At 38.9% G+C, this 18,020-nt stretch overlaps 1 protein-coding gene across 1 annotated transcript in view; it reads right to left on the bottom strand.

The window, feature by feature from the left end:
- LOC108673280 (neutral alpha-glucosidase AB) overlaps positions 1–11,046 on the bottom strand; it is a 21,244-nt gene extending 10,198 nt beyond the window's left edge. Inside the window, exons 1-8 of the mRNA XM_047884328.1 lie at positions 10,781–11,046; positions 8,754–8,996; positions 8,133–8,312; positions 7,505–7,774; positions 5,870–6,032; positions 5,175–5,375; positions 3,751–3,890; positions 2,770–2,981 (exon numbers count right to left, since the gene is read on the bottom strand). Coding sequence (XP_047740284.1) covers positions 2,770–2,981; positions 3,751–3,890; positions 5,175–5,375; positions 5,870–6,032; positions 7,505–7,774; positions 8,133–8,312; positions 8,754–8,996; positions 10,781–10,875 — 1,504 coding nt within the window. The 5' untranslated portion in view covers positions 10,876–11,046. The remainder of the gene's footprint in view (positions 1–2,769; positions 2,982–3,750; positions 3,891–5,174; positions 5,376–5,869; positions 6,033–7,504; positions 7,775–8,132; positions 8,313–8,753; positions 8,997–10,780) is intronic.
- Between the last annotated feature and the right edge of the window lie 6,974 nt (positions 11,047–18,020).

Raw genomic sequence — 18,020 nt, 5'->3', positions numbered from 1 at the left:
TGACATTATTGTTACAACAACCAGCCAGTATATGCATGACATTATTGTTACAACAACCAGCCAGTATATGCATGACATTATTGTTACAACAACCAGCCAGTATATGCATGACATTATTGTTACAACAACCAGCCAGTATATGCATGCCATTTCTTGTAATCAAATAGTCTTCATTAATAAATGCATGGTATATTCACAAAGATATTCACTCTTACAGAACATCCAGGAAGAAACCTTATAATTGTAGGTACTGCCCAAAAAGTTCATAAGTTCTGTAAGTATAAATAAATATTGTACTGCTGAACTAGTAAATTAAACCAATTTGCCCATAAAAGCTTTAACACGGTTAGAATTTGAAGGAGTCTGTGCCGAGTGAAGCAAGAGAGCGGGGGCCATACTTTCAAAACTCGCTAAGTGAACGTAAGTACTTACGCTCTATTTTCTTGTCTATGATTGGTGGACTTTGCTTGAAAGGCCGTCAATGATTGGCTGATGAACTTACGATCTCTTAACTTTTTTTGAAAGTATGGCCCCAGGTCTGGAGCAGGATTGGACATACCAGCAGGTTTGAAGCAGGATTCAATCTGCCATTGCCATAAGCGGCCATTGGATTTCATTCATTTTATATAAATATAAGTCTGAAAAAATAAATATATCATGCCTGCTTCCTCGCTGCTTGAAGCCTGCCTAGCTTGGTACCCTCTCAGCTCAAACACTACGGTACTTTAAATTTTTGCTGGAATAAACAACAAAGAATGTTCACCAACTCAGCACCTTAATACTCTAATAGAAATGCAGGACCAAAACTTCTTGCTCAAACTTGCATTAAAAGCTATTCATCAACTAAAATAATACCATTAGGTGCACATTTAAACCAGCTGTAATTTTTTCACAGGTAGCGCATTAGACTGTGCTACTGTGAATTTGACTTAAAGCGTTACCACAATTAAAATATTCAGTTGACAAGGAACTCAGAGAGGACTTGCTGAACGAGGTTAACCAGCTACGCTTACTTAACCTGTCTTACCAATTTATTTTGCTACTGATCTGACGCGACTTTAAGCAAAGCCGGGTGAACAATTTCAAAATTATTACTGTTATTAAAGCAGACGTGAGAAACATTAAAGTTAGCCCATGCCTCTGATCTTTGCTGCCTCTGCTTTATGGTGGCACTCAGGCCTGTTGCGTCGGTTTGGCCTGACTCCGCGGGTCAGGCCAAACGTTAAAATTCTTAACGCCAACACCCTGGGGCCATAATTTCAAAATTTGCTAAGTGAACGTAAGTACTTACGCTCTATTTTCTTGTCTAGGATTGGTGGATTTTGCTTGAAAGGCCGTCAACGATTGGCTGATGAACTTTCGATCTCTTAACTTTTTCTGAAAGTATTGCTCTTGAGCGCCAGAAGGGTCCTCCATTTCTTCACCAAGGGTTGGAAAACTGAGCTCCCCGTCGGCCCACTACTCTTTCCTTTGGCTGCCGGCTGGTTAAGTCACTCGTATTTTTCCTCTTCTCATCTGTTCTTTCTATTCATCAATAACCTCATGTTCAGGAGCTTCATCCCAACTACCGCCCACACCAAGCCCCGTCTGCCCTGAGTGCTGAGGACAACTCCAGTCCACTCCACAGTTCTTCAACGGCATTTCCTTCCCCAGCATCTCCTCCCTATGTTACAGACCCATAGTGGCGGTGGCCCGTCACGACATTTCTACCATCGCCCATCTCTTTATCTACCATCGCCACAATTTCTACCATCGCCCATCTCTTTATCTATCATCGCCACAATTTCTACCATCGCCCATCTCTTTATCTACCATCGCCACAATTTCTACCATCGCCCATCTCTTCATCTACCATTGCCCATCTCTTTATCTACCATCGCCACCATTTCCACCATCGCCCATCTCAGGTGGTGGCTCTCCACCACCTGAGCTGCCCCCCACGAGCGCATTACCATCACCGTAAGAAACATCAATGCAGACCAGCTAAATAGAATACCGTTACGTTTTGGCGGTGTTATCAAAACGAACCGGCCAAAATACAAGTAGAGGCCCAAATACAACGACATGTAGCAGATCAAGTACACAAAGCAGCTTAAGTACACGTAGCGGTCATTTTCTTGTCTGTGATTTGTATTCATCTTGAAAACCTGTCAGTGATTGGTTGACCGAGTTACTAACTCAAATATTTTAATAGTTCGACCTCTAGACCTTAAATTTCAGAGCGATTACGTTTGTAACGATTAAGACGAATGTGTTTTCATAATGACAAGGTCGCTAAATGTGGGAAGAAATTGATTGTTCTACTGTGTGGCTGTTTGGAAAATCTAGTAACTTGCTCACACCCACAGCGACTGGCTGCTTCAACACTATGCCAATACATGTTTTAAAAACACTAATGTGCAAGCTATTCCCAGAGAACTTCAAATTACAAATATTTCATTACCTGGGCCTATACTTTCAAAAAAAGTTAGGACGTCGTAAGTTCATCAGCCAATCATTGACGGTCTTTCGAGCAAAATCCACCAATCATAGACAAGAAAATAGATCGTAAGTACTTACGTTCACTTAGCTAGTTTTGAAAGTTTGGGCCCAGGATATTTGGCACAGGCAAGTATCAGTCACTGAAGGCGTTAAAGTAAACAGCCAGAATAACTTGCCATCAAATTCTGAGCCGTCCTTAGTTTTGATGAAGTGGTCGAGGTCATGGTTCTCCTTGTAGAAGAAGTAGTTAGTGTCGCGCTTGATGTGAGGGTCGACTATATTATATTAAAGTAAACAACAAGAATAACTTGCCATCAAATTCTGAGCCGTCCTTAGTCTTGATGAAGTGGTCGAGGTCATGGTTCTCCTTGTAGAAGAAGTAGTTAGTGTCGCGCTTGATGTGAGGGTCGACTATAGTAACCAACTTGCGGCCTTTAGCAGAGAGTTGGTCCGTCATCTTCACGGGGTCAGGGAACTTGTGTTCGTCCCACGTCAGGTATCTGTGGTAATAGCAAGCTTATTATTTGTATAATCTCTTCTTTTGTAATATATGTTGTATCTGTGGTTATAGCAAGCTTATTATTTGTATAATATCTTCTTTTGTAATATCTGTTGTATCTGTGGTAATAGCAAGCTTATTATTTGTATAATATCTTCTTATGTAATATCTGTTATCAATAAATATGATTTGAAGTGTAGTCTCGCACTCTCAAACAGCCGAGAGCTGCACAATTGAAGCTGTAGTTATTACAGATATAGTTCACTCAAATTTTAGGAAATAAGTAAGATTTAAGTAGGTATAAGTAAAATTCATTAAGTATAAGCATGATTTTGATTCGCATGGGAATATTGTGATTGCGTCCATAGTCTCTTAGATTACGATTGAAAAAAATTCATTAGTCATAAAATGACGCTCAGATATGAAGACAAATATTCGATATAAGTTGACAAAATATATAAGAATGAGTTGTTCATAAGTGCTGCAAAGCAAAACTATTTTAAATTGATCATATTAAGAGAATTTTAGTTAAAAAATTATTATTATTGGATGAACTGTGGGCAGTTTTAGAAAACAAGACAAATTCTTTCATCATTGGAGACTTCTCCTAACCGAAACAGAAGTCGGACATTTTCTACTTGAAAGCGTGAAAGAAAAAAGTTCTACATTTCCTGTCATTGGAGAGTTGTTCAAAGCAAAACAGAAGTCAGACATTTTCTACTTGAAAATGAAAGAAAAAAGCTCTACATTTCCTGTATATGAGAACGAACCGCTTGCCATCCGTGTGCTCGATGTCTAGCCACATAACATCCATGGGCACATCATACTTGTCGAAGTTTGCATGCACTTGTTCAACGTCCTCTTGATCGTTGTAGTTCCAGCGGCACTGATGGTACGCTAGCGAGAACAGCTGTAAACACACGTAGGGTATTCAGGGTAACGCTAACCAAATAAGTGTTGAACACTTTCAAAGTTTAGTATTCAGAGTAACGCCAACCAAATAATGTTGAACACTTTTAAAGTTTAGTATTCAGAGTAACGCCAACCAAACAATGTTGAACACTTTTAAAGTTTAGTATTCAGAGTAACGCCAACCAAATAATGTTGAACACTTTCAAAGTTTAGTATTCAGAGTAACGCCAACCAAATAAGTGTTGAACACTTTCAAAGTTTACGTATTAATAAAATACATTATATTCCTGTAACATATACCATATATAATATAGTAATAAAGTATTTCGTTGTCGATTTCCTGTGTCTACAGCGGAAAAATCGAAAATTTCTAAATTCTAGAAAATGTCCACATTATTTTACATTTTATTTTTATTTATTTATTTTACATTATTACACATTTTATTAAGGCAGTTATTGATAAAAGGTCAACTGCAATATGGCAATCATGGGGACTATGACTGGGATGACGTTACTCAGACACAGACTATTAATGTTTCAATATAACACATATAACACAACCCGCAATTGAAAAACCGGTATTGAAAACCTTATGAAAAAAACGCTATGCAGTAGTAAGTACAATCACACTGTTAGAAAAATTACCATTAACGGTATAATACCGGCGTTTCAGTGGCCGGTCGGCACGTGAAAAAAACACCGTTTCGCCGTTTTTACTCTAATTTAACACTAGAAATCCGGAAAACATCTGATATAAACGGTGAAACAGTTTATTTTTACGGGGCGACCGGCCACTAGAACGCCAGTGGGACCGTTTTTTCACCGTTTTTTCTAACAGTGCATCATTAATATAGAGAATAAAAAGTATCACAATTAATACCTCTAATAATTTAGAGCGCAGTCAAAAATACTTTGAACAAGACCAACAAACAACACAAAGAATCCATTATAATTCCACGACCACAAAATACACTATATTCATTTGCATGAAGACAAAGACCTAACCGGGTGCCACAAAAAACTGTATTAATTGTAAAAAGACAAAGAGCTAACTGGAGGTAGGTTGGTGCCACAAATACACTGTAATTATTGTATGAAGACAAAGAACTAACCGGAGGTAGGTTGGTGCCACAAATACACTATAATTAACTGTAAGAAGACAAAGAACTAACCGGAGGTAGATTGGTGCCACAAATACACTGTATTCATTTGCACGAAGACACAGAACTAACCGGGGGCCACAAAATACACTATATTAATTGTAAGAAGACAAAGAACTAACCGGGGGTAGGTTGGTGGTGCCGGTGATGGTGCCGTACTGCCTGAAGACGTCTAGGGGCGCAGGCCCGGCCATCACGAAGACGTCCAGGACGCCGGACTCAGACATCCAGTGCGTGGACACCTGCTGTGTCGCGTCGGGGCCTCCCCCGCCCCCAGAGAAGAAGCCCGTGATGGACGACACTACGTTAGTGTCTGGCAAGTGCTGCGCAGTGCACATAGCTAGTTAATACAGCACTAGCTAGTTAATACAACACTAGCTAGTTAATACAACACTAGCTAGTTAATACAACACTTCTACAACAATGCGGAAATCTAATTCACCTATGCCGAAAAGCAATGAAGAATAAGAATAGTGAAGTGTTTATGAAGTGCACTCCATAAAATATACCCAGGATATTCATTCAAATTTACTACTGTATTACTTTATTGTATTATTACTGTACTGCAACACTGTACTGTAATTAATGTATTATTGCCGTGTTTCTAGGAAATAAATTTTAAGTGAACTAAATAACTTGTGAAGACTACATACGTCTCGCTACTAGCTCCAAAGTTAGATTGTTTGTAGCTTAATATTCAACATAAAAAGATAAAGCTTAAACTGTTCGCAGTTTAACATTCAACCTTAAAAGATAAAGCTCCTGCAAACAAGTCCACAATGAAATGAGAGGATGTATCACAGTGACTACACGACACCTTAATATCAATCCAAGTTTCAGCAGCGTTATGCCAGAAGACAGCGGCTGTGCCGTCCAGGGAGTGCGCCAGCATGACAGGGATGCTGGCGTACAGCGCCATGGGGTTACCGATCTCGTACTCGAACACGTCAAGATTGTACAGGCGGTATGGGTCACCAGAACTGGAGGGATACGTACAGAAAACTTCGTTAGAGTGACAACAAAAACCCTCGAACACGTCAAGATTGTACAGGCGGTATGGGTCACCAGAACTGGAGGGATACGTACAGAAAACTTCGTTAGAGTGACAACAAAAACCCTCGAACACGTCAAGATTGTACAGGCGGTATGGGTCACCAGAACTGGAGGGATACGTACAGAAAACTTCGTTAGAGTGACAACAAAAACCCTCGAACACGTCAAGATTGTACAGGCGGTATGGGTCACCAGAACTGGAGGGATACGTACAGAAAACTTCGTTAGAGTGACAACAAAAACCCTCGAACACGTCAAGATTGTACAGGCGGTATGGGTCACCAGAACTGGAGGGATACGTACAGAAAACTTCGTTAGAGTGACAACAAAAACCCTCGAACACGTCAAGATTGTACAGGCGGTATGGGTCACCAGAACTGGAGGGATACGTACAGAAAACTTCGTTAGAGTGACAACAAAAACCCTCGAACACGTCAAGATTGTACAGGCGGTATGGGTCACCAGAACTGGAGGGATACGTACAGAAAACTTCGTTAGAGTGACAACAAAAACCCTCGAACACGTCAAGATTGTACAGGCGGTATGGGTCACCAGAACTGGAGGGATACGTACAGAAAACTTCGTTAGAGTGACAACAAAAACCCTCGAACACGTCAAGATTGTACAGGCGGTATGGGTCACCAGAACTGGAGGGATACGTACAGAAAACTTCGTTAGAGTGACAACAAAAACCCTCGAACACGTCAAGATTGTACAGGCGGTATGGGTCACCAGAACTGGAGGGATACGTACAGAAAACTTCGTTAGAGTGACAACAAAAACCCTCGAACACGTCAAGATTGTACAGGCGGTATGGGTCACCAGAACTGGAGGGATACGTACAGAAAACTTCGTTAGAGTGACAACAAAAACCCTCGAACACGTCAAGATTGTACAGGCGGTATGGGTCACCAGAACTGGAGGGATACGTACAGAAAACTTCGTTAGAGTGACAACAAAAACCCTCGAACACGTCAAGATTGTACAGGCGGTATGGGTCACCAGAACTGGAGGGATACGTACAGAAAACTTCGTTAGAGTGACAACAAAAACCCTCGAACACGTCANGGCATGATAGGCTATTATGCATGGCATGACAGGCTATTATGCATGGCATGATGGGCTATTATGCATGGCATGATGGGCTATTATGCATGGCATGATAGGCTGTAAATTTTTAATTAGCAGAGATATTATAACATTAACCCAAGGACGTCAGGCCGTTCTTGGGCAGAGGTTTTACATTGCCATAAATTTTAACTAGAAAGTTAAATTTCAAGCAAAAAATTTATTGCTCACTACGAAATTATTCAACAAACAGAAAGAAATATACTTTTTTATTATCCTATTGTATCTCAAGTGTCAAATATTTCAGTCGTTGGTAAAGAAAAATACGCACGCGGTGTTTTTGAGTGGCAGAGAATCTGCATGTTCAGGGATACCGTAGACGTGAGAGGCCCCCATGAAGGACACGTCCATGCCGACGGAGGACGGGCCACGAGGCTTTGAGTCTGTGTGGCCTTTGAAGGTCTCTTCCCATAGACCATCTTTGTCAGGCTCGTCCAGAGGGTCTTCACCAGCAGGAGGCTGAAGAGCTTCATTCAGTTCCTGTTCTGCGTGGCTTGGTTCCTCCTCCCCAGCGGCCGCTCCCTCCATCACAGCCTCCCCTCTTGCAATCAGGCAAAAAAACATAATATATCCTGTAGAATTCTTTTAGGAGTTTTTACCAAGAACTATTGAAATATCATTCTGATACCTGTAATTGAAGTTTTAGCAAAAAAATATTGATTCTCATGCCTGCAATTGAAGTTTTAGCAAGAAAAACATTGATTCTCATACCTGCAATTGAAGTTTTAGCAAGAAAAACATTGATTCTCATACCTGCAATTGAAGTTTTAGCAAGAAAAATTTTCTGCAAAGAAATATCGAATGAAAAAATTTAGAATTTCCAATTTTTCTGCAAAGAAATATCGAATGAAAAAATTTAGAATTTCCAATTTTTCTACAAAGAAATATCGAATGCTCACTCATGGATTTCGTGAGGTTTCTTTCTGTATTGCTCAAACTTGAGGAGGCCTCGAGCATTGAGGGCCACGACGAGCTTCTGGTCACGGAAGACGTTCACCAGCAGGGGCTTAGCGTGGACCTCAGCGTGCATCTTGCCAAACTTGACGGTAAAAATGTCTCCACTTGATGTTACCTCAAAGCTGTAACACAAATAATCCATTTATTTTTGTTCTTGTAGAATTTAATTAAAGATATTCACAAAAAGAATTCTTACAGTTAATGCATTCTAAAGTGTACATGGAAAATGAGAAAAAACAATTATGGGAAATTTATTATTCCTTCAAAATATTTATTTGCTATATTGGCATGCATAAGGGAATGTTTTAGTCTTAGGATTGTTATGAATATGTATTAATTGCAATTTTTGGTTACTTTTGGCTATGACACAAACTTTTTTTTATGCTAGTAAAAGAGCTTTCATGAAGCATGAATGACCAATTTAAAGGTCATAACTGGTGGTCAGCACGCACCCAATTCCTATTTATAAAACATAAACAAAATTATTTTATCTAGAGTTACTCAGGGTTATTGTATACATGTGAAGTTAAGTATCAAATTTGTATATGCTAAATACTACAGACTTGTCTATTTTGAGGTTGTCTTCAATGACTGCATATGGTTCTTTGAAGCGAGGATGAAGTGGTGATTTTTCATCCATGATGAAGCGGAACACATTGTCCTTGAGGGGCACAAGCTGCAGTGTGAACAAAACACTGTTGAGGTCATTGCGTACGTCCACACTGACACCAGCCTGAGGCGAGTGAGAGAGCGTCTCCAGCAGGGCAGAGTAGGGACTGTTGTGGGGCACCACAGCTCGCTGACGCCTGAAATAGTTTATTTAGTTCAAGAAGTTGATAATGCATAGGACAGTATAACTATACAGTGTAATGCATACGACAGTATAACCACACAAATGTTACACTGATAAATGAGAAGTTGTAATGCATAGGACAGTATAACCATACAAATGTTACACTGATAAATTTTAACAAAAAGCATAATACATCAAATGTTAGATTGAAATATTGTATCAAAGACCAATGCATTTAATCAATTGACATATAAAATAAAGGAATTTGAGGGTTTAGAGCCAAAGATATAGAAGAATCTTAATCAAAACCTGAAGAATAAACAAGCTACACAGTATCTCTAACATCAAACTCATCATTAACACGTTGACTACGATTGCTTCATCTTGTACTATTATTTCATTTTTTGTACCTGTTTTTAAGCAGGGTTGCCAGACGGTTATTTTTTCCGGACAAATTCCATGATTTAGTTTTTCTCAATTGCGTTGGCTGGCTAAAATTAATGATGGGGGTACTTCTTAATTAAATTTTAAGTACTGGAAAAAGAAAATAAATGGAATTTTTATAGCAGAAGCTACAAATAAACTAGTATATATTGGGTTATCGGCCTTTTTTGGCCTTTTTTGTTCTCGGATTTGGCCGATTTAAGGCAACCTGAATTATGTACCCAGTACCACTACGTCCTGGAGAAATACATTTCGTGGTACGCATATGTACCACTTTGTAGTCAACGTGTTAACAAGCATTTTGAATGAATAGCATTAAAACCAGTAAAGACCTGATATTTTTTGCATCACAAAGCAATAAATGCTAGAAAGAACTGGTATGATTATGGCAAACATGACAAAATTTGAAGGTTATTTTGAACATGAAGTGCTTTCAGCCAACTGAATAACTACAAATTTTTTTTATCTTGCATTGAGCAGGTTTAGCCCTTGGCATCTGAATTCTGTTCTGAAATGCATATTTAACACGTTGACTACGTATTGGTACATATGTGTACCACGAAATGTATTTCTCCAGGAGGTAGTGATACATAATTCAGGTTGCCTAAAATCGGCCAAATCCGAGAACAAAAAAGGCCAAAAAAAGGCCGATAATTCAATGAATACTAGTTTATTTGTAGGTTCCGCTATAAAAATTTTATTTATTTTCTTTTTGCATTGTTTAAAATTTAATTAGGAAGTACCCCTATCTTAAATTGTAGCCGGCCAACGCAATTGAGAAAAACTAAATCACGGAATTTGTCCGGAAAAAATGACCGTCTGGCAACCCTGTTTAAAAACAGTACAAAAATGAAATAATAGTACAAGATGAAGCAATCGTAGTCAACGTGTTAAAAGCTCCAAAACTTGCATCTAGATTTCCTTTAGTAATATTTATTATACAATATCATTGCAATGCAATAATGTTTTTATTATGAGATGTAAGGCAGCATTGGCCTAGGTTAATCAATTTACAATTGGTGTCAACATGAGATCCTGGTATTTCCAATAACAAGACACATCGGGTCAAAACTTAATAACAGGTCAAATTTATGTAACTAAGTCATACAAATGGTTATTAGGAATTTTGAAAAATCTGTCTTCATAATAACCATTTGGTAAATCTGAGATAGGTATAATATAGTAGGTATAATAGGAAATCTGAGATAGGTATAATATAGTAGGTATAATAGGAAATCTGAGATAGGTATAATTTCAATAGTTAATTTCAAAATTGGGGTATAAAAACCTTAATTCTATGCACAGATAAGATTAAGTGGTAATAATATTTTAATATATAGGTACTCATCTCACCTGCAAAAGCTGCTTTGTTGACATGTTTTGAAGTTGTTTCTGTCAACAGCCAAGACTGAGCTGGCTATACAAATTGTTAATAAAGGCAATAACATGCTAACTGTAATACAATAGATAAAATAATTATTTCAATAAATTTAGAATTGTATAAATTGGTAACAAGACAATTCTAAAGATAAATTGGTAAGGTATAAATAATAAAATTGGTAACAAGATGCCTATAATAAACCCTATTGCTATATTATCACATAATACTACAAACTTGACCTAAAAAATAAAAAAATAAAGAGTTGGTTTGCCATTTTGGCAATCTATGCAGCATACAATCTAATAAATGGTAGCTCAGTAAAGTTGGATTAATGCTGCACACTCCTTGACAAGTGCTGCACACTCTTTGACAAGTGCTGCACACTCTTTGACAAGTCCTTTTGACCTTATGATGAGTTTGGGACTTCTTAGTCCCGTCATGCTGATGTGCCGCCTTTGTTCTCCTCCCTCTCTAACTTGTCACTAGGCAGGTCACCACCCCCCCCCCTCGGGTCCCAGATGTAACGTTGGACGTGTTCCATTTATTTGCCCTCTTTTGGGCCGGCTGATGCAAGATGCTGTTGCTTGTTGCTTGCTGATGGTGGTTTCCCACAACTGAATGATCCGGGATCTTTCTAAACCAATTGCCCAGTCGTCTATTAAATGTTGCAAGGGTGAACTTCCCTCCTTTCTGCAATTTTGGCAAGGCATTAAACAGCCACAGTTCTACCATGGAAAATGGTAGGGGAAATGGTGGGGTTTAAATGGGGAAATCCTACACGGTCTCACCCTCCTATGCTGGAGTGTCCTCAAGTTAATTTTTGAACCCCATATGTAGACCAATACAGTATCATGGATACCAGCATTATCATACATAAGATATTGGTTTAAATCCTGAGTAAATGAGGGAATAATAATAAAATGATTAAAAAAATCTCTGCTTTGCAAGTATGCCAGTCAGCATGGGGGCATTCTAAATGCATTTTAAATTATCATGTATCTATGTAATTGAGGAAGGCCCTCAAATTGCAAAACCACCCACCCCCCTCCCCCTGCCCTCAAGTTTGGAGCACTCTGGTTGTCCTGTTGAAGCTAAATGACCAACATCTTCCTGGAATTCCACCATACCAGTCAGCCAACATGACCTCACAGCTGGAAAAAAAATGGGATATTAGCCAAACTAGTACATCTGTTAATAAACTCTGCAGACCGCAGGATGTTAAGGCTGCTAAAAATTGGCACTAATTAGGCAGGCTAAATAATAATTAAATTCTTACTGAACTCCGTCGTGCGATCCAGGGAACAAAATCCACAGAAATTTCCAAGTGGGTAGGAATGAGTGACTACTGACTAGCGTCAGCTAAATGCCCCCAGGGCTGGAAAAGTCTTATTTTTAATGAAATATTGTTGCTCTAAGATCATATAATTTCAGTAGGTATGAAATCTCTTGGCACTATTATCATAAATTTTGTTTGATTGATAAAATTGCAGTTTGCACTTTGCAAATATATCGTTTAATACAATTTTCAACTTCCGCAATCCACACTTCCACAGTATATATGCTTCAATCAGTTCAATGCTCCCGCCAATTGCCAAAATAACATGCAGAACATAATAACAAGTCAACTAAAAAAATTTCGGCCATGAAGATTGCGTAGTTGCACAGTTGCACTGCAGCACTTACGTCAGAATGGTCATACTGCTGATTACTGCATTATCACTTGTCATAGTGGCAAAGCAGAGAGTTTTTTTCAGAATAATTTAGACTCTCCCTCAAGTTCATTTACGAGTCCTATAAGAGGACCAGTAAAGTATCATGGATACCAGCTTTATCATACTTAAGAAATTGGCTGAAATCTTGAGTAAATGAAGAAATTAAAAATGAACTGATTCTAAAAAAGCTCGGGTTTGCCACTATGTCACTTGTACAGTTGCCACTTAAATGAAGACAAATGCTAGTGAGTAGTGACTTTTTATGGGACTTTCTAAATAACATGGGTCTTTATATGCATGGGATGATGGGAGTGACAGGACTTTTTGAATAACGAGTTTGTGGATCATAAATGGCTTTTCATGGCCATGATATGGAATTCATGGCTCAATGAAATGGAATCATGGCTGGCAAACCCATGAAGTCATGGCATAGTGACAAACCAGAGATTTTTTGGAATCGGTTCATTTTTAATTCCTCATTTACCCAAGATTTAAACCAATTTCTTATGTATGATGATGCTGGTATCCAGGATACTTTACTGGTCTACTTATAGGACTCAAAACTGATCTTGAGGGAGAGTCTAAAAAACTCTCTGCTTTGCCACTATGAGTCACGGGCCTCAAGGCTTGAAAAATCTAGTCGCGGCTTGAAAAATCTAGTCGCGGCTTGAAAAGTACCTAGATATACCTATTACATGCCTGATCAAGCCACTAGGTATGCTAGTTATTGCTAGATGCATAAACTGCAGCAGCTAAACCTAAAAGAATATCTGAGGCACGATGTTCATTGTTCATGCTTGTCATAGTCTCATAGAATTTAAGAAACAAATCTTACATGGGTAATGTGAATGCAACAAATGCGTGAATGACCAGCTGAGTAGCTGACTGTCAGTCTGTCAGCCAGTCAGGCTATTCTCACCAGTCACCAGTCCACCATCACCATGTCAGCTCACCGTCTCACGTGCTGCAAGCTAAAATACTACTGGGCAACTTCACACTCAATTTCTCAAACTTAAATCTACAAAGTGATCAGTGTATGGTTGCCTTTTAATTACTACTGTTTGCATGGCTTGTGACTAGTTATACTACAAAATCAGTGAAGTGAAATTTCCACTTGGGCATGACCTTAGCTCAAAGTTCAATTTAAAGATTGTAGAGGTTCTTTGTGTTATTTTCTTTGCACAACCATTTGCCTTTCAGGCTGAGTTTCAGCTTTCACCTTGATCATGTCAAACAGTTCAAGCACACCTGCAATTAAACTATTGAAGCAGTAAGAGTACCCTACTAAGTACTAAGCAGTCAGGCTGGTCAGCATCAGCAGCAGATCAGCTGCTAGCAGCCTAGCCTGCTGGCAGCTCTTGACCATGTCCATACCATGAAAAAACGATGTAGCCTATATATTTTGCCTGACTTAAAAGTAAGAAATGAGCAAATTTATCATTTAGGTCACCAACAGGAAAATTTTATTTGGCTTTTGAACATACAATATCAAGCACACATCTAGCGCCTTGGCCCTTGCCAGGCTTGCCACCTACTTATTGCTATTTACTCTCGGAGTCGTACTGTCGGATACGTGTCATTGCACACTCAGCACTGCATTTGCCGACCCGGGAAGTTATAGTCTATCCCTTGTTTGTGAGCACTGCACAACGTCTTCATGAGAGAGCCAGCAAACGAATTTCATTTTGAGATAGATTCTTAATTAATAATTTTATTTGAATAGAGGAAGCTTTTGATACAGTATTTTCAATATTTAAATTACATGTAACAAATTATTTCGAGTATGTTTGCATCTATATGAGATTCTATTTGTTAACTCAGGTGCTTCATGATCTAAATTATGCACCGTCAAATCAAATCGCATATAAAATATTTATAAATTATATAATTATTTAAAAAATCCAGGTCTTATTTAAAAAATGCAGGAATCTGTTGTGATGGATCGATTAATCGACCATTTGAATGCTAATAATCTCCTATCAGATTATCAACATGGCTTCATGGCCGGTAGAAATCGACCATTTGACTGCTAATAATCTCCTATCAGATTATCAACATGGCTTCATGGCCGGTAGATCTTGCACTACTAACCTCTTGTCTTCTCTGAATGAATGGACCCGTCTACTCTACTGGACGAAAGGGAGCCAGTAGATGCAGTGTACCTCAATTTTGCAAGGCATTTGACAATGTCCCACATGAGCGACTGTTGCGTAAATTAAAGTCTTTGGTAATTGAGAGTAATGTACTCGAATGGATCAGAGATTTCCTTGTACAGAGACGACAATAAGTCAGTATTAACAGAACCATATATCAGACTTTAGTTCGCAGCGGCGTGCAACAAGGAAGTGTTCTCGGGCCTGTTTTATTCGTTGAGCTTATAAACAATCTGCCAGAAGCTTTGTTTAGCGTGAGCTTGATGTATGCTGACGATACAAAAGTTTATAATACAGTGAATAATGCGTCGCAAAAAGAACGGTTGCAAGGTGATTTTGTTGACTGGGCTGATAAGTGTTAGCTGCCTTTTAACGCTGACGAATGAGAAATAATACAACTTGGTAAGAATAATGAAGAATTGATGTCACTTATTTGTCGCAAGTTAACTAAAATTTAAAACAAAAGATGTCGACAATGAATTGAAATTTTCTAAGCACATTGAAGCTCAAGTTAATAAAGCCAACAAACGACTTGGACTGATCAGACGCTCCTCTGAGTAGGTACGTAGATGCTGAAGCGATGAAACTGTCGTTTTTCGCTGCTGTGCGCCCAAACCTAGCTAGAGTTTGGAAACGCTGTGTGGTCTCCAAAACTAGAAAAGGACAAAAATTTAAAAGGATTACTGGAATTTAAAACAAGAACAAACACCAGACGCCACGGCTATAAACTAAAAAAGTGCGTTGTAACACATCCATGCGACCATTCTTCTCGTTTCGAGTCACCGACATGTGGAAAAGCCTCTCTGATAGCATCGTTGACGCTCCGAGTATGAACGCCTTCAAGAACAGACCAGACGAAGCTATGAAGGAGCATATGTTCAGTCGTGAAATGCCTAGCACCTTAGCTATCTCAATCAATCGTCAGTTATGGAGAGATCGGGTTCAAAATGCCGGATCCCTTGTGAATCAAGTCACGAAAAGTACAAGAATCAGCTACAGGCCATGGGCCTATTTCTTCAGTGCCGACACTTCTATTCTATTCTAGAAAAAATTCCGCCCATGCTATCATCAGAGTAGTGTCAATAAATATCTATTTTTTTTATTTGGTCCTGTCTGGTTTCGATTAGACAAAATTATGCGTGGAAAACGTGCTATGGAAATTCGTCCCAACGTGCAGAATGCAGATGTTGTTCATGTTGACTGTCGTCCAGGTCTCGGACACTTTTCCGGTCGGTCGTGCGGCCGGTCTCCATGTTATACAAATGCACAGCGCGCCTAAAAAAGCTTTTAAACTGATAAACTCAGCTCAATGAAACTTTAAACGTGTGTTCATTAGGTCACAACGGTGATGTACAGGTTGTGGTTGGTACGCCTTCATTCCTAAGTTGAATGGCCAATCGGGCAAAATTAGCAGCAAGCCTAAAATATCTTCTAAAATACCGAACAGATGGATGCGAGCAAAATTGTCAATATACATTCTAGCCATCTAAAGGTGATGTTCGTTTCTAGCTTCATTCGCGATATAAGGTTTTCTGCGAATTTCTGTTGTATTGTGGTAAAACCGTATAAGTTGCAAACTAAGACGATATCTAAAAAGTTATCACAACTCAAGCATCATCTTTAGGCTCTAATGAACGCATTTGCAAAGTTTCATTGAGCTACCTTTACTAGCTTTGGTGATATTTCAGGCTTACTGTGTACATTTAACATCTTTGAGACCGGCAGTATGACCGGCCGGTTAAGTGTACGAGAGATGGAAGCCGTCAAGGCAACAAACTAATACGACTATGGGCCCAAAGCAATTTGAAATATTTTGAGTTATTTCAAGCCTGTTTTTAATCATTTTTTTTATTTTCATAAGATGTTCTAATCCCGTTAATTGTATATGCACAGCATATCCTGGGAGATACGATAGTTACAAATTAGACCTCATCCGTGTGGGGACCACAAACGGGTGGTTAAAAGGCTCCAAGAGAGTACCGTAATATTAATAATGACAGCTTAAATGACAAATAATTATTTGGTCAAAGTATGACATCTAAATAATTGGTATCATTCCTGAAAATATACTGAGACTAAATTCAATCATTCAACAAACAAATCAAACTAATTTGTCCTCAAGTTTTATGTTTAAAAGTTTTAAGTAAGCCCTTGAGGGTAAAATTTATACTTTCGGGTAAATACGTTCAACCATCCAACGTGTAGCATATGTGAAAGGCATTGAAAAGTGTTTGTAATTGAATAGCCTAATCCATATTTATGTGAAGCCATTGGAATGGGGAAGAAAAAAGGAGCCAAAACAGGGTGAGACTATTTAATTGAAAGTATACCTAATGTTAATTTTGGCTCTTTAATGCACCGATATCAATCATGGTTTATTGTGGTCAGTGGTGTCAAGACTCAGGTCTCCTACCTAAATAACATTTTCTTAGGTATTCTGTTTTTTTTTCTTTATTGAAGTATGCCTAGTAGCTAATTTTTTTTTTGTGCTGTGACACAGGCAAAACACTGCTGATAACACCAAGGAGTCAAGGACCAAGTTCAAAATTTTTCTATTATTAATTTTTTATTATTATATAAAATGATTTTTTATGTTGATGCACCACTGCACCCCACTGGGCACAGTGGAATTTTAATTTTTAGGCTGCTAGGCAGCCATGGTGCCAATCCATAGGTTATTCAAAAGAACCTGTTCTTATGTCATTTTGAACCGATCAACACTTCTTTATGGACCGATCGTATAACACACCTTCACCGGCAAAAGCTTTCACACTTCTGAGCGAGCTCCATACCCAGGATGGTGCCGTTTTCCGCGGATTAATCCGGCGTAAACGAGACTCCAAGCCCTTCTACTGGCGTACAACGTGGCGTACAAACCACTATGCAGAGAGTGATAAAGATTTGAAAGATATTCGGAGACGAATTAGCAGACAAATTTACTTCTTTGAAGATCTTGCCGACGCCATTTACCAATCTTCCCGAAGCTTCGGCGACGCAGTCAACCTTCCAGAAGCTTCGGCTATGCTGCCAACGATGCTTTCTGTGAGGCGACGTTTTCCGCAAAAGCAGAACGGAAGAAAAACAAAAGAACAAAACACCAATGAGCTGCCTCAGTCTGCAGGATGTGGTCTCCAGCTGACCAGCGTACAGCTCCAACTGATCAACACATTTGGCAACCTTCGGCGACGATTTTCTCTAATCTTCAGCAAGGCAGAGCAGAAGAGAGAACACCGAAACACCACTGGCAACAGTGTGAAATAAAATCTTCAGCAACCTTATTTAATTTATTGTTTCACTTTAAATGCTTTACAAACACATTTTTTTAGCATAATTGTACAAGTTTACTC

Source organism: Hyalella azteca, unplaced genomic scaffold, assembly GCF_000764305.2.
Source record: "Hyalella azteca isolate HAZT.00-mixed unplaced genomic scaffold, Hazt_2.0.2 contig15206, whole genome shotgun sequence".
NCBI lineage: Eukaryota > Metazoa > Arthropoda > Malacostraca > Amphipoda > Hyalellidae > Hyalella > Hyalella azteca.
Note: the sequence above shows the minus strand (reverse complement) of the source record. Positions and strands in the feature narration are given on the sequence as shown.